General features: G+C 39.7%; 1 protein-coding gene across 4 annotated transcripts; it reads left to right on the top strand.

The window, feature by feature from the left end:
* Nucleotides 1-21504, top strand: LOC125325302 (solute carrier organic anion transporter family member 1C1-like). 4 transcript variants are annotated; one of them, XM_048302210.1, is made up of 16 exons: nt 1-596; nt 2928-3032; nt 4583-4728; nt 5953-6094; nt 6191-6323; nt 7184-7314; nt 7531-7677; nt 9968-10066; nt 11058-11294; nt 12425-12589; nt 13912-14107; nt 15883-16048; nt 16830-17011; nt 18406-18470; nt 19667-19784; nt 20587-21504. In XM_048302210.1, the coding sequence occupies exons 3-16, from the start codon at nt 4618-4620 to the stop codon at nt 20807-20809; spliced, it is 2115 nt and encodes a 704-aa protein (XP_048158167.1). In that variant the 5' UTR covers nt 1-596; nt 2928-3032; nt 4583-4617; the 3' UTR covers nt 20810-21504. The 4 variants fall into 4 exon arrangements, with proteins under 4 accessions (XP_048158167.1, XP_048158165.1, XP_048158166.1 ...); XM_048302208.1 differs by lacking the exon at nt 1-596 and adding an exon at nt 627-2391; XM_048302209.1 differs by lacking the exon at nt 1-596 and adding an exon at nt 2418-2554.
* Nucleotides 21505-22831: the final 1327 nt, after the last annotated feature.

The raw sequence follows: 22831 nt of genomic DNA, 5'->3' as shown, positions 1-22831 counted from the left end.
TCCCGGGGCCGTTTGCAAGGGGCTCTTGCACCCACCTCCTGCTGCACACCACTGCCTGCCCATCAAAGCCAGCCCTGGGTCACACTGGAAGCAGCAACCCTTCAGCAGCAATGACAAACACTTCCTCACTGGTAACCTTCTCTCCTGTTTTTGAGTTTCTATGCTACCATGGGCCTTGCAGAACAGGTTCCCAGCCAGTTGTCAGGCTGGTGGCTGACACAACAGGCCACAGTGTGGCTTGTGGAGAGGCTCTGTGTGTGCTGCTGGTGCTGTGCTCTGCCAGCATGTGCCACTGGGCTGGCCAGGCTCTGGCAGATGTGCCTTGCCTCTCCAGGACTGCCCTTCTGTAGCAAGGGCCCTTTTCCTCACCTGCCAGCAGCTACCATATCACAACTGATTTGGACAAGGCATGATGGCAAATGCTGTCACGGGCACTGGAGCTCAGTTTGAAAAAGCTGCAGAAGACTGTTTTTATGGTAGTGCTGAAGTCTTTTATGGTGGGATTCATCTCTTCTGACTTTCTGTTGTCAAAAGCTGATCTTGGCCGTCTAGCTTTTCACAGCCATGTCTGCTGTTCATTCCATCTCCTGCCTAAAGTAAGTATCTAGAATAGAACAAAGAACCTATGCCTTTGAAAATACTTCTGTTTCCTCCTCTGACGATAAGGTGAAGCAGATTGAGTGGCTCATCTGGAAATGTCTGCACTGAATCCATGTGGTGCTGCCTTGTGAGTGGATATTAGCATCTGTATGCAAGGATCACAAGAAGTGTCATGTCCTCTATAGATAAACTTCCATGTATTCAACTTTAAAATACATTTCTTGTGCATGTCTCATCTTGAGAACTGTGTTTAAGAGCCTGCTCCCCAAACAGACAATGGGCTTGCAGCGACCTTTCAACAGACTTCAGTTTTTCCACCTGGTTGCAGACTGACAGCAAGAATAAGGAGGGAATCCATTGCTAATGTTCATACATTTTTTTCCTTCTAACTTTGCAACATTGTAATAGTTAAAAGCAGTCCAAATACAGGTTTCAGTACATGTAAATTTGACATTGTCAGGTGATGGAAAATTTGCTTCATTCTAATGATAAATCTAAGCTTTTTAAAGATTTTAAAAATAATTAAAATAATTAAGGCATTAAGAAATAAGCAAAGATAACTGTCCTTCACCTAAGTAAAAGCATGCAAATGAGAATCAATTTATCTGAAGAATAGGTTTGATGAATTTCCCATATTCTGAACTCTTTTAAGAGAAAGTGAGTTTCAACATGTACATTGTTCCCTTGCATTAAAACAAAATTAATTAAACAAGAAGTCAGCATTTAAAGAGTAATGCAGGAACACTGCATTAAAATTATCATAGAAAAACCCCCTTTTTTCTGTTGCAAATATTCTTACTAAATAGTAGAAAAAAGCTATGTTTTATTTGTTCACTGAGTATCTAGTATAGAGAGTATATAGTCCTGCTGGTAGAACAGAAAAATTGAAACTTTAAATTAAGACCTGTAATAACTCAATAAATATATAATGATCACAGTAAAATGTGTAAAATTCTATCAAGCAAAATCCAATAACAAGTGCAAATATGGCAGATAAAATGATTGTCTGCAGTTAACCTGCAAGCTTCAGGGGATAATGAGAGCTTGCATATTTATGTACTTAGCAAGTTTATAATTTCTTTCAGCTTTCATAATTTTTTTTTTAGTTTTGACTAAATGTTATAATTCCATGTATTTAATCGAGTTAATTTAGCCTTTATCAAATCCCTTAATGTATTTTTATACAGAAGAAGATAATCAAGGCTTTTCATGCAAACCTCTGCACTGGGGTTGTGACACAGAGGGCTCAGATCTCAAAAAGCAGTTCATGCTCTTTCAGGAGCTAAGCCATCCCTTGGTGTCTCTGCTGACCCTCCTCCAAAGCACCAAGAAGTGAAAGCTAGGAGACTGTAGATGCTTGGAAAAGCTGAGCCTGTGCTCTCAGGGCTCTTATGCCTGAGCCGAGCCCACTCCATGGTTGTTGGGTGGATGGTAGGGAGTTCCTTTTGAGAGGTGCTTCATGCAGCTGCAATGTTTAGACTTTAGGGGAAAAAAAAAAAAGAGTGAAGAAAACAAGTTGTTCTACCCGGGAGAGGCTGGCACCACTGGCAGGTAGCCTGCCAAAGCAGTGGCAGCACGAGAAACCTGCCTTCTTCTGCACAGCTTTTGTATCGGTGATTGTGGGAAAGTTTTGCAATCACCGTAAGAAGGAAATCCAAGGTTTAAAAAACATGTGGTGAAGTGCTCCACTTCTCGGAGCAGGCAGCACTTTGGCTGTGATGTTGCACTGGCTCCAAGCCTGGAAGCCCTCGGGCACGGGAAAGAAACAGCCTGACACCGCTCTGACACAAAGTAAGTGCTCTCTCTGCCTCTCACTGTCTCTCCACAGCCTCCCTCCCTGCTTCTTTCCATTTGTTAGTTAGTCGGTTTGTTTGTTTAGTTGTGAGGTGCCAGTGCAGCCTTTCTGCACATCTCTTTGCCACTAAACTTGAAAGACTTCATGTAAAGTGCAAAGGTACAATTCTGCAGATTCAATATTTTTTTTTAAAGGATAAGCACTGTTTGGAGCAGGACTTTTTATCCCTCTGTAGAAAAGCTATCCATTACCCCTAATTCATAAATTAAATCTTTTATTATTTTTCTTGCTTCATTTAATTTTAAATACCACTGGTGTCAATGATTCACTGGTTTGCCAAAGTTCAGATTCTCATAGAATGGTTATGGAAAATGTGATTGCTCGATTAGGTGTAAGAAAAGTGGTTCTACAGTTTAACATTTGAGTTTAAGGTAGATTATTAGTCTGGCACCATAAATCAAATTTTATATTTAAAATTAAATGTATTGGAAAGAAAATCATGTCACTCATTTAGATACTGCTTATTTCACAGAGTCAGATGTTTCACAGAGTTAATCATCAGCAAAATACAAATCAATACAGAATGTATTTGCTTTAGAGAACTCTGTCTTTCAGCTCCTATCCTGTCAAGATTGGGGTAAGTCTGTCTTCACCATACTTTAATTATCTATAGCTTACTTTTGACATTTTTTTTTTGGTTTTTTTTTATTTTTTTATTTAGTAGCTGCTGAACATAGCCTAAGGAAGTTTAGGTCCCTTTAGAAATTTCATATGTGGTTTAGTCTGAAATATACATGTGTTTGCTTTCATAGTCCCCTCTTACTGGAGTAGGATTTGGAACTAAAATCTTCAAAATTCAAGTTAGAGTTCTTATGAGGCTTTATATCTCTTTATGAGACATTAGTGCCTATTTTCGGTTGCTAGGAGTAACTTTTAGGGGACTGTTGGGTTTCTAAGAGTGTTGTCCTTTCTGGGCGTTGGTGGACATTTCTCTCGGAATCCAGGTAATCCTGGGCATCTTGCTTGGGAGAACTGAACTCTTCAGAGGAACCAAGTGATGTTTGTGGGTTAGCCTGGGACCTTGCCACATCCCCACAACCCTGGTGTCAAAAACCTCCCACAACACTCATGGGTCAGTTGGCCTCAGAGGCCTGCAGGAGGGAAACCTTGAAAGTTCCCATATGACTTAAACAGCGTGGCATATTTAAAATTCCAGTGTCTTGGGGGGAAAATATCACAGGCCAATTTCTTGACATATGTTCCTCCATGCTCCTTTAATATATGTGCAAATGTATATCAGAGCTAACTAGTTGATTTTGGTACTCTTGCACCAGTTTCCAAACAGACAAACTTGGCAATGGTTTGTTTTACTTATTATCATTCCAGATGTCTCATTATTAGCTGTTTTCCCCTGCTCAGCTTAATCTGCACTAGCCAACATAGCTAAGGTGACTCCTTAAATCAGAGCCAACTTTTAAACTAAAAAATTTATCAGTCTTACTAAAATATCTACATTTATCATCTGTCCTGCAGGGAACTTGTGAAGGCTTGCAGACTTACAGATAGTCATTATTTGTTTCTTCTAATCAGTGCTCTCTTTTACCTTAATATGTCTTTACTTATCATATTCTTACCCTATTTTCTCCTCTGTCATCATTTGTGGTCTGATTCTACAAACATTTACCCAATTAAAAATGTTACTCATCCAAATGCTGACAGAATGGTAGTGTTCACTAAGAAAATCATCAGAAATATAATAGCAGAAGCCTACTGGATCACACCAAAGGTCCATTTAGTTTGGAACAGTGATCAAAAATGGTAAGTCAGAAAAAGTTGGTTCAAGTGTGGGGAAGATGTTTTTCTGACAAGCTCTCCTAACCTCCAGCTGCCTGGGGACTTTCCTTTTCCACAAAGACTTCTAAAAACTGTCAGAAAGTTACCAATAGCTTTTCCATGTATCCAAGAAAGTCCTGGAGTCTTTTAGAAAGCAGAGGTCACAAATCAGGTGCACTAGTCCTTGACTAGTTACGGTAGTTACTTTGAACACTCTTTAATGTCTTTCCTGAGGAAAAATTTCAATGTGCAGATATCTCAAGCAGTGTCTTTCCACTGAGTATGTCTGAAAAACATTGGAACATGCAATTCTTATGCAAATAATAGTTAAACATACCAATATTTTTCAAACAGGAAGACCTGTCTATCAGACCTGGAGAAGGAAAACCATGGACAGACCAATCGCTGCTGGCCAGCTTAAAGAAAAATCACTGTTCCAGGACAGTGATGGCAGTGCAGTTCCTGCCAAGACTATGTGCCATAATTGTTCAAAGCTAAAGGTATGGAAGAGCCCTGACCACATATTTTCTCTGGATCACTGAATTGCCATTTGAAGTCCTATCAAAATTCAGTTAGTTATGTATGGCACTGTTTGGCACTATATGTTTTGGAAACAATGATCTGGGCTGCATCCATAGGGGGACGGAAGGGATTTGAACAGCAGGGGAGGGAGGGGATTCTGCCTCTCTGCTCTGCTCTGCTGAGACTCCACCTGCAGAGCTGCCTCCAGCTCTGGTGTCCCAACACAGGAAGGACATGGAGCTGCTGCAGTGAGTCCAGATGAGGCCACCAAGATGGTCAGGGGGATGGAGCAGCTCTGCTATGAGGAAAGGCTGAGAGAAATGGGATTGTTCAGCCTGGAGAAGGGCAGGCTTTGGGGTTACCTAAATGCAGCCTTCCAGCACCTGAAGGAGCCAACAAGAAAGACTGAGAGAAACTATTTCCAAGGGCCTGGAGTGACAAGACAGGGGGAAATGTCTTCAAACTGACAGAGAGTAGGTTTAGATTGGATATTAAGAAGACATTCTTTCCTGTGAGGGTGGTGAGGCTCTGGCACAGGTTGCCCAGAGAAGTGATGGATGTCCCTGAATCCCTGGAAGTGTCCACGGCTGGGCTGGATGGGGCTCCGAGCAATCTGGGATAGTGGAAGATGTCCCTGCCCATGGTGGGGGAGTTGGAACAAGATGATCTTTAAGGTCCTTTCCAACCCAAATGATTCTGATTCTATGGTTGTGATTCCAAGCACACAGAAGTCAATAAATGTGCTCAGAAGTTAAAAAATGAGGTCATATTTTACAAAAAATTCATTTAGAGGTGTGCTATAGTCACAGTGGTAGTTGCAGATACATCTTTTTATTCGTGTTTTTAAGAACAGGAGAAGGAGAGCTAATAAGATATACTGTGATAATAAGTACCAGAAATGAACAATGTTATGCTACAAGTTTTTCTTAAGGAAGGAAACAGCTAAACCAATATGTACTAGAAAGTTAGAAGGTGCATACCATCAATGTAAATTTTCCTTTTCCTTGCAGTAGCAGAGTTTTTGGATGCCGCCCTGAAAAAGAAAGTAAGATCTGTTTTAATGATAACGATGGGAAGATTCTTCTCACAGAGAATTAGAAAGCAAAGCATATGATTTTTGTGCTTCTTGAGTGGGTTGCTCTGGCATCCAGCCATAAAGCAAAAATTGTTACTTTGCAAACTCAATTATTTTCTCTCTTCAGATATTTCTTGGAGCTCTAGCTTTTTCCTTTTTTGCCAAAGGATTTTCTGGAAGCTACATGAAGAGCATGTCCAGTCAAATTGAAAGGAGATTTGAAATCTCATCATCGATTTTTGGCATTATTGATGGCAGCTTTGAGATAGGTATATTTCTTTGAAAGTGGATAAGTGCTTCTTAGTACATTTTCACCCTCAACATAAATCTATTCTTTGTACTGGTTCTCTCTCCTGTTGATGCAGGTAACTTAATGGTGATGGTGTTGGTGAGTTACCTTGGACCAAGAGTTCATCGGCCAAAAATAATTGCTGTTGGGTGTCTCATCATGTCTGTAGGAGCCTTTTTGTCAGTGATGCCTCAGTTCCTAACGGGACGGTAAATATGGAGAGTTTTCACATTATGCACTAATTGAACTTGATCATATGAAGTGTTTTTTAAAGCGCACATCTGGGTTAAAAGCTTGCCAGTAGGAGTTTCTTCCAGCTATTCCAACAGGAAAATGGGTGGATTTTTTAGTATTGACTTTCTGATTTCCTCTCTGAAAGCTTACCTCTTGCTACAGGTAAGCAAGAGAGAAACCTCAGGTTTCTACAGAATTTATACATAATTAAGGATAAAGTGGGTTAAATTTTTCACCTGGGATGAATATATATACATAGATATGTATATTTTTTTAACTGTGTTCCCTTTTTTATACTTAAGTGAAATGCAATTAGATCTTGATGGAAAAGGTTTCTTTCTCCATGGTGGTTACTCATGATAAGCTCTTTAAAATGCTGAAGACTTTTATCTAAACTTGGGGAGAATTAAATATCTAAATTTTCACATTTAAGCTATAACACATAATTGTCAGAAGCAGGTCATACCTTTCCAATCATTTGGCATCCTTGCATCTGCCACAAAGGTAAGAAAGAGGTGCCATTATGGGAAAACATCAGCTCTGTTTTGTGTAGACAGATGTGGATGAACTCTGCCTCTCTCCTGCTGTCTAAAGAATGATCTCTGGAAGCAGCTTTGTCACTCTTTAGCTCAGGAAAATATTGGGGTTAGAATCATCAGAACACTTGAAAATTGTATGAAGATACCTATTTTTTTTAAGCAAAGCACTGGAAATGGGCCTCCCCTCCACTTTGTATGAAACGGGAATGAACATATGTGAACACAAGGCTCAGACACACTTCCTGCAAAGCAAAGTCCTTCGTGTGTCAGTTGTATTTCACATAGTTGTTTTCCAGTTACAATTATGAAAGGATAACTGTTAGTGTGGACAACTCCTCCACGAGTGTGTCAGCTTGCTCCCCAGTGTCATCTGAGGGCCTTCCAGTCACAGATGCTACAGAAACACCCAGCACAATGATAAATGTTGGTAAGATAAAGCTCTGATGCTGGATTCCCTTCTTCTGCTTGTCCCCACTGTACACCCTTTTTTTCTGGAAAGCAGTAAAACCCTGGCTAGAAACCATGATATATACAAACCTACCCTATAATGATTGTTAAAACCCATATTTTATGTTATTTTACTGTTGCTGTAAAGTATTGTCAGAATTATGTTCACAGAAATACAAATGTTTATGGCCTGCAGGATGTGAAAAAACAACAAATTCCTATCTGTGGCTCTTTGTGTTGGTGGGGAACCTTTTACGTGGAATTGGGGAAGCACCAATTATGCCACTGGGAGTTTCATATATCGATGATTTTTCTAAAGAAGAAAACTCAGCATTTTACATAGGTAATGTACAAATGATTTTTATGCTAAACATTCTGTTCTTTAACATTTCTATAGTCAAGCAAATACTCACCAAAAAAATCTATCTGGATAATTTTGAGTTGTACAGAGACAAAAAAAAGCCCAAATAGTGCAAAGGACGTCTCATATTTATTTTCTAGGGATCATTCCAGGATGGTCTTTTTGCTTTCCCTGAGTAGCTTCTGTGATGAAGAGAAGAATAATCAAATGCTCATTTCCCCAAAGTGCAAAGTCATATCTGTCTTTTCTGGCATATCATCTTCAGTACCACAGCTTCAGAGGACCAAATTCTTCCTAATTACTATTTCACAGAAAAGGGAATGATCCTTAATGTGAGGATCTGTAATGTAGTCACAATTAATTACAGTAATGTAAACATGTTTCAGGAGCTCTTACCCGACTTTTTGAATTTTACATGCAGCACACTTCCAGTTGAAAGCTTTTTAAAGTCACTATTTACTGGAAGAAAAACAACACCTTGCCCAGGGTGTTGTAACAAATCCTTTCTACTTGGGATTTTATTCTTGTTTTGACAGCACATAACCTATTGCCCAAGACAGAGAGACTTACACCCAAGCTAATTAATTTGTTGGCAAACTGATTTAATAGCATGGGGTGTTTGTGTGGCTGAGGGAGCTCAAGAACTGTGACCTGAAGTAAATTTGGTGAAATTGAGCTGGTCAGAAAGATAGTAGGACACAGTTTCAGCAGGAGCTCAGTATGTAATACTACAGGGAAAGGCCATAACAAATGTCTTAATTTGGGAATGAGAAAATCTTCAGGTTGAAGAAAATGGAAGTATTGCGGAGGTAGCTGTCAAGAACAAGTGCTCCACTCAGCAGTTATCCAAAATATTTGTAATCACCTCTGAGCTTCAGATTAAAGATATTTTAAAAAGTTTAGTTGATTTTTTTCTTGTCAGAATCTAATCTGGGAGAGATTGAGACAGGTTGGGACTACTGGGCAAGTGAGATTAAAAATATAAAGTAAACATGGAGAATAGCATGAAGTCAGCCAAAACGAAAACTGGGTTGTATAAAAGAAATAAAGTATTTAATTTACAATGTAGTAAAATATTTCACTTTTGCATTCAGAATAGCAATTTTCATTCACTTATTCCATTTTGGTGGACTGAACCACTTGGCAAAAAATGTGAATATTGAAACAGTCTTTTCCATAGAGCAGAAATTTCTTTTCTTGTCTAACTTTATTTCTTTTCTATATCTTATTTTTTATCATCTGGCTAAATCAATTTATAATCAATGTTTTTGTAAAATACAAACATACAAAAAAATATTTTCCTATAATGAAAAAAGTCAGTCAAGTCTTGCTGATGAATTCTGAGCATTAATCTTGTTATTTGACCCTGAAAAAAGTCTCAGCTTCCTGTCACTCCTTTTTCTTTTGTCCTTTGGTATTTTGTTGAGCAAGAACACAAGTTATTTTGAGGCAGAGACAGCATTTTCGTAATAGAATGAATTAAAATCATTTTGGTAGGGTTGTGGTGACCGCAATAATACCAGAGTTGCAATAGGAAGGCACAGAAAATGTAGCATACTTGTTAAGATGTAATGATTTATTACAGAAGTTCTGGGTGGTAAGCTGAGCAATCACTATATTCAGAAGAGAATTTGCAAAACCAACTCTTTCTCAGGAGGAAAATCTCTGCAGTAGAACACAATAGGATTTACAAAGCATAGTTCTGGATGTGGGCAAGAACTAAAAGGCATTTGGTAAAGAATTCCTTCTTTTCTAATAGAATGAAGCCTTCTGCAACTTCAAGGTGTCAGTTCTGTGCTAGAGTTCACAAATCCGAATTACTGAGCTGTATTTCGATGCTGCTACCTCCTCACAACTAAACTTCAACAGAACAACACAAGTGGCAAGGGAATGTGAGAAGCTATGCTTGAATTATTTTGAAGATATTTTGTTTTATTTTATGTTGATTGCCAGTAGTGGTCACCAAAATCAAATTCTGCTGTATTTAGACATCCAGTCAGCAAAATGCAGTGTAGCTTCCCAGGTTTCTGGTAGCCTTCACAGCTTATTCATTTGCTCCTAGGGGCATCCCACCTTCTTCTGATCTACACCACAGCTATGGTTAGGGCAGCTTACACCTTATATTCTCGCTGCTCAGGAGCCTCCCATGAGACATTCCATAACAGCCTGTGCCCCTCTCCTGTCTCCTCCCTCCTCTCTCATGTCCTTGCCCTCAGAGAGGAAGGCTTGCCTTGTACATGCAGTGTTTTGCTCAGTCTCCTTTCTCTTCCAGGCCTGGTGAGATCCTCGGGCATGTTTGGGCCGACCCTGGGCTTCCTGCTTGGCTCGTTCTGTGCCAGTCTCTGGGTTGACATTGGCATCGTGAACACTGGTAAGGGACCATGGGGTGGCACCTGAAGTGAGAAGGTGTCTGGGTGTAGGAACCTCCATGCCAAGAAGCACCTTCCCAGCTCACTGCCCCAAAACCAGGGGCTCTCTAGAGAATTTTTCCTGCTCAAGAGCTGCTCAAAAATTGACATTTTAAAATCGTGTGTTGCAGTGTGGTTGGAATGGCACTTCAAAAAGACCCCTACCCCCACTGCACCTCTTTTATGCTTGCACACACACTTGTTACACCCTTGCTGTGCAGCTGAGTACAAATGATTGAATGAAAGGCCCATCCCCATGCAGTGATAGGCTCATGGACACTTTCAACACTTAGAAAAAAGTGTGTTCTCATGAAAAGCATGCAGCAAAGATTCATCTCAAAACTCATGTCGTTGTTCAAATCACTTAAAAGTCTCTAATCCCAGGGAAAATTTGAAGAAATTTGGGGAAAAACTGTAGAGTTTGAGGATGGAGAAGGAAGACTCTGAGAAACTGAGAAAGGGAAGGGGGTTTTTTTTGGTGGTAAAGGGTCCTTTTGCTGTCACTCATTCCCCAGAGAGTATTGGAAGATTGGGGCAAGGAAATGCCACCATGGGCCTAAATGGACACCTCTATTTTTGACTGCATAGGACTGAGTCCCTTCCAGGGACGGGTCATTCACAACTTACCCAGGGAAGCAGTGGCTGCCCCATCCCTGGAAGTGTTCAAGTCCAGGTTGGATGGGGCTCTGAGCAACCTGGTCTAGTGGAAGGTGTCCCTGCCCATGGCAGGGGGTTGGAGTGAGATGATCTTAAAGGTCCCTTCCAATCTTAGAAATTATTCTATGATTCTATGATTTGAAACAAGCTGCATTTTAGTTCTTCATATGGAACATAGATCACCTCTGTTCTGTTTTTAAAATAGTATATATGAGGATATGCAGTAATTTATAGTAATCTATAATAATTGTTCTGCTTAATACTTAACCTATTTTCCTGTCTTTCTGTATTTTATAGATGCCATTAGCATAAATCCTAAGGATACCCGTTGGGTTGGTGCCTGGTGGCTTGGATTGCTTATCTGTGGAGCAGTCAACTTCATTGCTTCATTGCCTTTCTGGTTTTTGCCCTATTCCTTACCAAAGGAAGAAGAGAATGAAAACTTGAAGATTAGTCACTTGTCTGTTCAAGGAGATCACTGTAAAATAGACCCCCCAGCTCAGCCACAGTTAAAGTTCTCAGAGGCAGTAAAAGGTGAAAATTATTGCCCAGATGTTTGCATATGAATTCTGTCTCATGGATTCATTCTGAGCTGAGCATGAACTCACACAACCTTCAGAGAAATGCATGTTTCTGCAGTGCAAATGATGGACAAAAACGACTTTAATTTGTGCTATTATAATTACATGCTAAGGGCGAGTTTCAGTCCTCTCCTGATGTCAGACAGCTGGAAGAAACTCGTGCTGTTCCTCTGAGCTCCAGAGATCCTCAGTTCATAGTTGTGAGATGATGTATTACAGCTATGATCCTACGACAATGAAGAGAGTGGGGAAAACATCCCATCCCTCATTAATGGCCAATCCATAGCTGGCAGGCTACTGTTTCACTGAGGCAAATGTTTGGGAAGGAAACATGGAGCTCATTATGACTACATCAGATGTTGGAGGGACTTCACTGGATTTGTGTATGAGCGCAGGGATGCTGAATTAATTTCATGCAGGCAATACCAGATCCAACCAGCCATTGCTTTTACTTTTATATTTTTATTATTAGACCCAGGGTTTTGTTTTTATGGATGTGCACCTCTGCAGCAGATGTGTTTTGAACTCCCACATTTTAGGCAGCTGTGCCAAGAGCCAGACTACAGTCTAAATGCAGGTGTTTATGTTCACTTTATTTTAATGGACTTCGGTATTCTAATCAAGGGTCCCAGAAATGATTCCAGCCTTTTTCTGGGGCAGGTGCTTCTGTTCCCTAAATATCACCCTTATATGGGGTTCTTGTGTGGTTGGTGAAGGCTTCTGCTTTAGGAACCAGATTTTATACTTGGCAGTGGGTCTAAATGCTCTGTACACACATTGAGAAGGTGTGTTGCAAGCCTGAGCAGTCCCGGGGAGGAGCCCTGTGCCCTAACAAGATAATCTGGGATCCCTGATCCCCATCTCAGCACCCACTGTTGCCATTTGGCCTTGCTTCTCCTGTAAGGCACGTGTTGGCAATGAGGAAAACTTTCACTTGAGCAAGCATGTGTTTTGATAGGCACAGAATTATAACCTGCAACGCAGCCAGTCATTACATCAAAGTTAATTTTACTATCTAAAGGATGCCAAAACAACTCTTCTCTGTGTTTAGCAGGGTGTACAGCATATACCTCTCCATTGCAGATTTCTTGCCAGCACTCAGGAAGCTGTTTGGAAATTCAATTTTCGTGGTGTTCATCTTCCTCACTATTCTGCAGTACAATTCCCTTGTTGGGATGATAACCTATGAGACAAAGTTTATGGAGCAGCAATTTAATGTATCAGTGGCAAAAGCCATCTTTCTAATTGGTAGGTACTTGACTTCTTTTCAAATTCCAGTGTCAAAAAGGAAGCTTTTATTTGTTATTTTGCCTTCCTTTTCAGAAAGAGCTTGTGTGAACTTTTTTTTGGTTAAAAAGAAAGCATGTAGTGGTTTCTTAATTTTCTTACTATATTTTGAAAATGGATGTTAATTTTAGTGTTAATTTTCCTGGTGCTCCTAATTCAGTGAGATAGAGGATTATTAAAACTGGGTGGAACCTTTTTCATAGTGAGATTTGGGTTATGTGTCTTTTTGCGAGTAAAAACCACGCATGAGCTGCAACTAAGTAAAAACTACTAGAAAAAGAATTAAATATTCAGTGAAATGTGTAATTTTTTTTTTTTCAGAATAACATATTGGTATAAATGTTATTTCATTTTGATTACAAATGCAAATTTTATAAGCAATAAGGAACCAAAATGTAGTATTTTGAGTCACTTCATTAATTTCAAAGCTCTTTTTTTATTTACCAGTTCTTTCAAAAATAAGTTTTTCGTAGTGTTCTACAAAAAAAGAATGCTGAAATTTTATTAATCATACAGTAATTAATATGGTCTCATAATCTGGCAGGAAAACCAGGCTATGTGAGGTCATTGCAGAACTGGTATTGCATTACTTTAATCTGAAGACACAATGCCTTGGTCAGGTACAAATGTGGGAAGAACTTTCTTTTTTCAATCTTTTTTTTCTGAATGCAGAGAAAATTTTACAGAAATGACCAAGAAAACCAACCTACCGAAAAAGCAGAGAAAGGCAAACCCCTCCCAATAACACCTTGTAAAACCTCTCTGTTCAGCAAGTAAATGTAAGGGCTGGTGTTTGTGGAATACTGAACAGATTAAATCTAAGTGCAAATCATGTCATTATTCACTCTCAGATCAAAATGGAATCCAGTGAAGAGCCAGATGCAGCTTCCTTTTATATTCCATTTTAGAGACTTTTTTGTAGCTTTCATAAATTTTTATGTTTTATTTAATGTGAAGTGCCTATGAGCTAAAACATTGCCATTTACTCCAGTTTCTAACAGGCACCTGTATATATAAATATATATATATATATATACACATACAAACAACAATATAGTAAAGATGCAGCAAATATTGAGGAATTGAGCTTGTTAGTCATAATATGATTTGAAAAAGAAAATGGGGAAGTGAAATTACTAGAAGGTAATACAAATCTCAGAACCTCAAAGAATCAGCCCAAAAATAGGTATCTGATATTTTGAAAATACTAGAACCAGATATTCATTCTAAAAGGGTTAATGCAAGTGAGAGCAGCTAACATTTTTCTTACCTTCTAATTGCAGGTGTGATACTTTTACCTATCACAATCCTAGGGATGTTTCTAGGAGGCTTCCTGATCAAGAAATTCAAGCTTCACATAACTGAAATGGCCAAGTTTGCATGCATCACCTTTATAGTGGCATATCTGCTAAACCTCCTGTACTTCACGTGTAACTGTGAGGTGCTCCAGGTGGCTGGTCTGACAGCGCCCTACTCTGGGTTTGTATCCCCTCAGGTTTGGGGTGATTGTGTCATTTGTCACAGCTGCTTTTTTGGGAGTGATGCACAGAAGAAAATCCTAGGTTTTGAAACAGACTTGTCAGTCTGAAATCATACCTAATGCTGGGCATGGGAAAATATACCTATTTTATTTTTCGAATTTTGTTTAAACTGGACATTTATTTTTTCTAAATTCTCTATTTCTTTTTCCTAAATTCTCTGTTACTGACAGTATAGCTATATATTCTGGCAAATTGCTAAAAAAGATGACATTTATTACAGGCAAACTAAATTTCTATATTCTATTTCAAAGCTTTAGTTAAAAGCCAGCCTTCTTTTGTCATGTAGGGAGTGGGATGCAAAAGAAGTGTTGAAAATGGCTTTCCCATAGGCACTGCCTCCAGAAGGGACCATCACTAGATCAGTAGTTATGAACCCACATGGGGGATTGCCAGCCCCCTGTGGTACCTGGAGTTGCTTCTGACCCACTTCTCATCTGGGAGGTGGAAAGTGGTCATGGATCGTGTGCTGCAAAGAGAGGTTCCCCCTCCCTTACCAGGACCATGGGTCACGCTTTCTTGAGAACATTTTCCAGACTCTAGCAGCCTGCCACAATTGCCTACTGTTTAAATTTAGCTCAGTCTGGTCCAAATTTCAAGGGATTTTAAAGGATTTAACTGAATCCAGCAGGACTTGCTACATTTTCAGTTCAGACAGGAACTCAGCCCTGTGTTTTTTGAACTAAGCCTGTGCTCGGGGAAATATCTAAGTTATCTTGGCAAACCTGATCTCCAGTTCAACTTTGAGCTTAGTTTTTGACATAAAAATGTGTCAGAGGTTTGTGAAGTGGAGATAACTGGTTATCTGGAGTGCAACATCTGAGACTGCAGAGTGAATAAAAAATAAGCATAAACAACAAGAGAGCTTATACTGAATTACAGTTTCTCCAGGAGAACTGAGTCTGGAGAATTTAGCACATACTAGGGTTGTTTCTGGTTTAGCGACTCATTTCATGTTTTACCTATTTAACAATTTATGTTTTGAAGAAAAGCAACAACCTAATGAGGGCTAAATCCCTCACTTATCTTCCTTTCTAAGAGGCTTAGGGGAGCTGCAGCCCACTTAATGTGTGCTTTTGATTGAGGGAAGGAAGAAGGAGGAGGAAAAGGAAGATTTTGAGCACTTTTACCTTACATTGTGATTGACTTCACAGCAAGGATGGTTTGTAGCTGGTGGCCTCCTAACAGTTTCTGGAAACTGAGAACTGCTAATATGCGCTCAGAGTGCCCTGATACAGTGACCTGGATCCAGGGGAAAAAAATGTCAAATACATCTTGCTGTTTTGGTTTTATGTAGTTTTGCATCCCTACCTCTATGACCTGGATATGGTGTAATATCCTGCTCCTGGTCTTTTCTTAGGCCATGTCTCTGTGATAAATTCTAGGTATGATTTTCTTTTTCTTTTTCTTGGGATGAGATTTCGAATGCAAAAGTAATGCCAGATATTCCCACCCAGCTTTTTCAGTTCCATGCCTTTTCAGTAACAATCCATAAAAATGTTAATGCTTGATGAAAAATCCCAAGAGAACTTAGTTTTAGCTGAAATCACCTTAGTGTCCATATGACAACTTCCCAGTGCCTTGGGTGGTAGCAGGTATCTGTCCATTTTGATTGCTTTATTTTCTCCATGTTTTTCCTGGCTACCCCTAATATATATTTTTTTATTAACTATATAATTCCACTAAATAATTCCTTAATTTCTTTCTGTTCTCCAGAACGAAGCACCTTTCCTCCAGCAAGCACATCTACATGGCCAGTTGCAATGCTGAGTGCGGCTGCAAGGTGGATCAGTGGGACCCCGTCTGTGGGGATAATGGGATCACATACACGACAGCCTGCTTTGCGGGATGCAAATCATCATCTGGCACGGGAAGGAACATGGTAAATATCCAGGGGGGTAGATGATTGTGCAATAGGACAAGGAACAATGATTTTAATTTAAAAGAGGGTAGCTTTAGACTAGATATAGGGAAGACATTTTTATCAGCAGAAAAGCCATTTCCAGGACTTCAGATAATCCTACCTGAGCAAGACCATTAGAAACACTATGTTTGCAGAGGAGTGTGCAAATGGTTCTATCTTCTGGCAGGAGCAGAATTGTCTTCATGTAACAATACAAAAAAAAAGACAAGCAGCATTATCAGGCTTGTATTTATACATGCCATCAAGCTTCACTTCAGGAAAATTTGCCTTCAAACCCCTGTCTCCTGCTAACTTCAAAGCCCACTCTCAATCCAGCACCAAATGGTCCTTAGGCATATAATGATAGATATGCATGATAGCATATTTGGGTCCACACCTCTATTTTTTTTGTTGTTACTCATCTTCTTCATGGGATGCCTGAGCAAAATGGCTGAATAGCAGTTCACATCTGATTTTGTTAGCTTTGACCCATTTTAAACACACACAGAGCACCTTCTGTTCTAGCAATGGCATGGCTGAAACTAGAATTCCAGTTGCTTTGTGTCTCTGGAGCAGCTCAGAGATGCTGGAGCATATCAATGAACCTGGCCATCAGTCTGCAGAGATGATTACAGAAGTTTTTTCAGCATGAGCAACAGCCTGGCTGGTATGGGGAGTGAAAAAACCAGCTGCTGAAATAGCTGTTTAGTGCCACTGAATTCTGAATAAATAAATTCTTCTTCTCATCTTCTCCTTTCAGGTGTTTCACAATTGCAGCTGTGTGGAAGGACAAGGGCTCGGGCCTGGCAATTCATCTGCAGTTTTGGGACAATGCCAAAGAGAAAGCTGTACCAAAGCCTTTCCCTATTTTTTAGCATTACAGACTGCGTGTGCATTTATTTTAGCCTTAGGAGGCACTCCTACATACATGATTATGTTTAGGTGAAATACTTTACCTTACCTTGACTATAAAGCTTGGGGAAAGAGAAACAGAAAATGATATCTACTATTTCATTCCTGCTATGAGGAATGGCATGTGGATCAAATTGTGCCCCTGAGGATTTGCTTGTACTCTGAAATCCAGCTCTTTCAGAGGCAGAGCAAAATATCTGCCCAGAAATTTAATTCTAATTTGATACTGAGTAGATACATTGGTGATGAAGGCAGGGGCATTATGGTGATCCTGAATGCTGGGTTTCATTTCCAGTTATAGGGATGTTTTTACCAGAGATTGGTAAATAAGGTCTTGAAATAAGATGCGGTGCTAAGCCATAGCCAATGCTGTTCACATTATTCAGAGAAAAACAGGTACCTTTGTTAAGCCTTGTGGCCTCACAATGTCTTCTGTGTTGGGAGAAGTCTGATACTCCCATTTTTTTAGTCAGCTGTTGGAAAGAGAATTACAGCAGGAATATCTTTAAAATTTTCATTCCTTCAGTTGGAAAGCAGCACCACTGTTTCACGTTCAGAAGAAAAGGCAATGTTCTGTGCCTGTCACGTGCAAATGTCTTTCTCCTCCTGCTCATGGGTGAATCACGATCCCAGTGGTCAGTGCACATGACTAAATAACTTGGCTAAGCTGCTGATTTCCTGCAGTATTTCTAAGTGTAGTGCACACCTGGGTTATGGACAAGGCTCACTTTGCTGGCTGGTTTTCAGAACCCTAATATGTATAATGAGAACCCTTTGATGTTGATGCTGAAGTGACAACATACTGGTGTATAAACTCCAGTCCAGGGAGCAGGCTGTGCACAGCAAGGTGCCCTCCTGCCCCTGTGCCAGCTCAGTACTCCCCTCTGCTTTTGGTCAGTTCTTGCAGCTCACCTGATGGACACAGGCTGCTTTCCACTGGTAGGAATGAGGGGCTTTTATAACCAGGTAACTCACATTTGCTGTCTCAGTGTTAAATGCTAGAGGCAGAGGTGGGTTTGATCTAACAAGGACTACACACCCTTGTTCCCTCTGGTCGTCACTGCGCAGTGCAGCCCCTTATAAAGCAAGGCAGCTTCTTGGAGCTTACATTGTGGGCATGAACTGTCTTGGTTGGCTCAGTTTAATGTGCCTGTGCATTGTCTCCCAAAAGTATTTACAACCGGTTTTCCTTTGGTTCAAGATGAGTTTCTGTAGATGCTTCTGTTTATTTCAATGAGTGTTCTTCTGTGGAAGGAGACTCTACATCTGAACTTTAACTGTGGTGGATGTTTTCAGTCAGGGACTGAGTGGGCTATGCTGAGTAAGCCACAGTACTCCTGTGATGGGGCATGTGCAGATGTACACAGCAGGACCGTAGCTTCATTACTCTGTTCCTCAATGCACTGTTTTTGTTTCCTTTCCAGATCTGTTTCACCAGACCTGAAATCCTTTGCTGTAGGGATAGAAACTTTGGGTGGTAGAGTACTAGGTAAGACTTAATTTCTCTGTGGTTTTCAAGTGGGTAGTCAAAGAAGCCAAAGAGGTAAACCAAAGTTAGCCAGTGCAATGCCCTTGCTCCAGAGAAGAACAAAAGAAATTTCCCAAAATTTTCTCTGTAAGCAGACTATACATTTCAAAATACTTGGAGGAAATTGCTACATATTTCATGGTATGTATTTACAAATTATGATAATCTCTTCAGATTTTTTTTCTACACAGAAAATAAATTAGGCAAAGGAATGAAATTTCATTTTACTTTTGAGTTTCATATTTTTTAAAACTGTGGATACAACTACCTGAGCTTGATCAGTCTGCATATCCTTAACACCTATGCTCCCCTTTGCTGACCATTATTCACTTAAAGCTCCCATGCATTTTGCCTATTATTTTGTTTCTTGAGTTCATCTGCAATAAATAGTCATTTAAGTATTCAGACACACAGTCTACCCTGCCTCAAGCAAACCTTGCCCCATCTTCCCTTGTTTGCTGATTTTGAAATCTCTGCCTTGCAGACAAACCCAAATAGTCATTTGGATCTCTTTTCCAGTCTCTGTGTTTTAGCTGAACACTGCAGAGAATCAGTCTTCTGCTTTTTAAAGAGTTTACTTCACAAAATTGCACACTCTCACTCAAACAGCTTACTGATGATACTAAAACATCATTGTCTGTCTAAAAGAAATTCTTTCTGTATCACATAAATAAATAAATAATACTTATTACCTGGTTTCTTTGGAGCAAGTGCTTAATTTCATCCCTTTGCACTGCACTAATCACCTTTTCATGGCAAATTGTTGTGAAATACCTGAATATATATATGACTATACATAAATATTAATATGTCATGGCATGTAATTCCACACCAGGGATTGCAAAAGAAATGTTGGTTATATTATTTCTTTAAACAACAGAAGTTAAACTTCTAATAAAAATACCATCAAAGGGAATTGCTAACATTTCCCTTGCTGGATATTATTAAGCTATAATTGTCCATCTTTTCATCTCCCTTTAAGTACTTGCTCAAATAGTTTCATAAATCTTGGAATCTCAAAGCTGGAGCTGGATGTTTAGTCCCATTTTATGCAGGCAGAATTCGAAAACCTTGAGATTCACTTCCTCATTTCTTTACATGGCATTAAATGATGAGATCTCCATGCCTGAGATCATGTAATGAGAATTTCTTTGCAGGAGGACTCCCAGCCCCTATTTATTTTGGTGCCTTGATAGACGAGACCTGCTTAAAATGGGGGACAAAAAGCTGTGGGGGATCTGGATCTTGCCGAGTGTATGACACAAAAGAATTCAGGTAAGCTGCATCCTCATTAAGGTTTGGGAATCTGGGCAGCAAGGACCAAGGTGGACTTTCCTCATGTCAATTATTTATAGACTGATTAGGGTACTAACAGCACCACAGCTCCTTACTTTGACTAGACCTTAAAAGGTAAATAAGCCAAATAATTTTCATTCAATCTGACATCTCAAATTGCAGGACACTGCCTTAAGTCACCAGAATTAGTTCTTTTGTTGTAGCCTGCACTGAATAATAAAATAAACGCACTGTGACACTTTGGCTTTGTGGGATGCTGAAAAACAGTGGAGTACGTGTAGCTCTGCAGATTCTCTCCCTCATCCCTCATCCCTCATCCCTCATCCCTCATCCCTCATCCCTCATCCCTCATCCCTCATTTATTTGCTTCCTATTGTATGACACCTCACAAAATCCACTTGGAGAGGGGACTCAAATGACTGGAGAACTGTGGCCAGGAGCACTGAGTGTGCCAGTGAGGAGCTGGGGAAGGACAGGGACAATAGGCAAAAAGCCCCAGCTGGTGCAGCTCCTCTTTTTTCAGCCCTAAAATAGAGTCTGCTGAATGGCAGCACACTCCAGACATTTCTGCTGTATGTCTAAGACCTGATTAGAGCTTGTCTGGGGCTAAATATCACGAGGTCATTTGCTTTCTGCCTGTTATTTCTTATTTTAAAATGTGAAGCAATACCTGGCTGAGAATAGATGGTTTTGTCAAAACGCTGTTCATGTCTTACTTGGTTCCATACAGAATTGAAAAGTTTTAGTAATATAAATGTATTTTGTCCCTTTTTTTCCCTAGGAATGTCTATCTTGGCCTCATTGCAGGACTACGGGCAGGATGCTGTCTCTTGTACATAGTGCTCTCTGTTTTAATTATGAAACACTTCAAACCAGATGGCAAAGAGATGACAGATACTAAAAATGCAGAAAGATCAACCAGCAAAGAACTAGATACTGCCAACAAAAGAGAAATTCTTCCTGGTTTAAGAACCTCAGAGGAGAGTGAGGAAACTTATATGTAAAAAGAAACAAGGTCTTTTGTAACTTTGCCTATGCTTCAGTTTTTCTGAGCACAAAAGGAGTCTAATTACTGACTTCAACAACTATTTTACATTTTGGGAGTTCAAAAAATATCCTTGAAACATTGGCTTTATATTTGCTTTACCCAATTGTCTTCCTTTTCTCATCTGAAACAACAATAAGGTGAAAAGGTGTTCAAAATTTTGGGGCATTCTCTCATCCTCTTGCTCTCAGTCCCTTTCTAGACCAACCGTAGGACAAGCCAAAATTTTTCAAGTGTCATAAATTTGATTATGATTGAAAAATTAAGAAGAAGAAATCCACAACAAGCTGCTTTGACATTTTTCACTGAGTTTATTTTGAGTCCTCTTGCTCTGTATTTAGTCCTACAGCTCTACATGGCCAATCAAGTTTCACTTGGGCTTCTCTGATGGCCTTTGCTGTGGGGTTCATGGCCAGAGTTCATTGTTCCAGATTCAGTCCCATGTGCCATGGCCAGGTGAGACCCCCAGGGCTGTTCAGAGCACCCTCTGAACTCAAACTGCACTACAGCTCTGGGGTTTGGCTTGAAAGTGTTAAACAGTCAAAGTGGAAAGCAAATGAAGAAAGTGGTGTGTTAATTTTGCAGCACATCTCAGTAATGGGTTTGAGAAAGATTACTCTGAACTGATGCAATAAAGTGATAGGTGTTTAAGTATCTTTGATTTGGTTTTTTGTGTTTGTGTGGAGGGAAGGGAGGGCATTTTTATCCTAAGGACCACTGTATTAGTACCATATATATATATATATATATATATAAATTTCTTTCATTGTTTAAGGGACCTCCAGTAAACCTTGAAATACATAACTGAATACTTGAAAATTCACAGCTTTTCACAGGCAGCCTTGTCTAGGGAGAGGCTTTGTTGGAGGAAGATCCCAACAGCTATTAAAAGAGGAAAGAAGTCTCTAAAAATATTATTAGTGTGATATCTTTTTGACAGCCCTCAGGATGTACGTTTGCAAAGGACCAAATCTACTTAGTAAGATCACTGCAGATTTTGTCTCCATCACTACAGGCATTTTGCTTTATTTTCTGGAGGGTATCTCTTCTCCCTGCAGTGCTGTGCAGAAACCTAAAACTGGGAAACAAAATTTCTTTCCTAATTTTAAACCTCCTTAGGATTTGGAATAGAGACAATAGAGAAAATAGAGACATAGAGAAAATCTACCACACTTTATCTGAGAAAGTAGCAGATCAGAGGGCTAAAGAGAGGGACTCTCCATATTAAATTATTTTCTGACCTTTCTTCTACCATCTGCCCCATGTCAGTGCAATAACAGGGATGGGAAAAGGGTTGGTTTGATACTCACTGAAAGGAAGTTCCTCATATCCTGGCCTTTGGGGCTGGAGTTGTTTGCATTTTATTGCTTAAAGACAATGACCAGCACATTTAGACATTGTTTTTTACATTCACAGCTCTGATTGTAAACTGCCAGCAGATATGGGCAAGATGTGTCTATTATAAGAGATGAAAGGAAAAGCACTTAGAAGAGACTGAAATTGCATCTAGGTCTGGAAATTATTAAAGAAAAATCCAAGTTCCGGAAACCTTAGGAACTGTACACAGAGACAATCATGGTGTGTCATTCTCCTGCAAGCAGTATTTTATCATTGAATAAACACCTTGGCAGCTCTAGAAACACTCGTGATCTGTGCCAGGCATAGAGTCAGTCAGGTTACTCATACTAACATCATTACCCTTTTACTTCTGTTGTTTGGGTACTTATTTCTGTACAATGTTTTTTTACATTATAGGGTTTTTGTGACTGGAGCATCTTGATTTTCCCAGGAGGTAATGTTTTATCAAAGGTGCGTTGATAATTGATGTCAGAGTGTAAATGAGATTCTGGTCAGATCTGATGATTCATGTCCAGATATTTACCCCAGGTGAAACTTAGTGAAGCGAGGTTTTCCAAACAAATAAGAATTAACATCATTCTTCATAACAGTCCTAAATCGATAATAGCACAAACTCTGCTGC

Source organism: Corvus hawaiiensis, chromosome 4 (genome assembly GCF_020740725.1).
Source record: "Corvus hawaiiensis isolate bCorHaw1 chromosome 4, bCorHaw1.pri.cur, whole genome shotgun sequence".
In the NCBI taxonomy this organism is placed as follows: Eukaryota; Metazoa; Chordata; class Aves; order Passeriformes; family Corvidae; genus Corvus; species Corvus hawaiiensis.
Note: the sequence above shows the minus strand (reverse complement) of the source record. Positions and strands in the feature narration are given on the sequence as shown.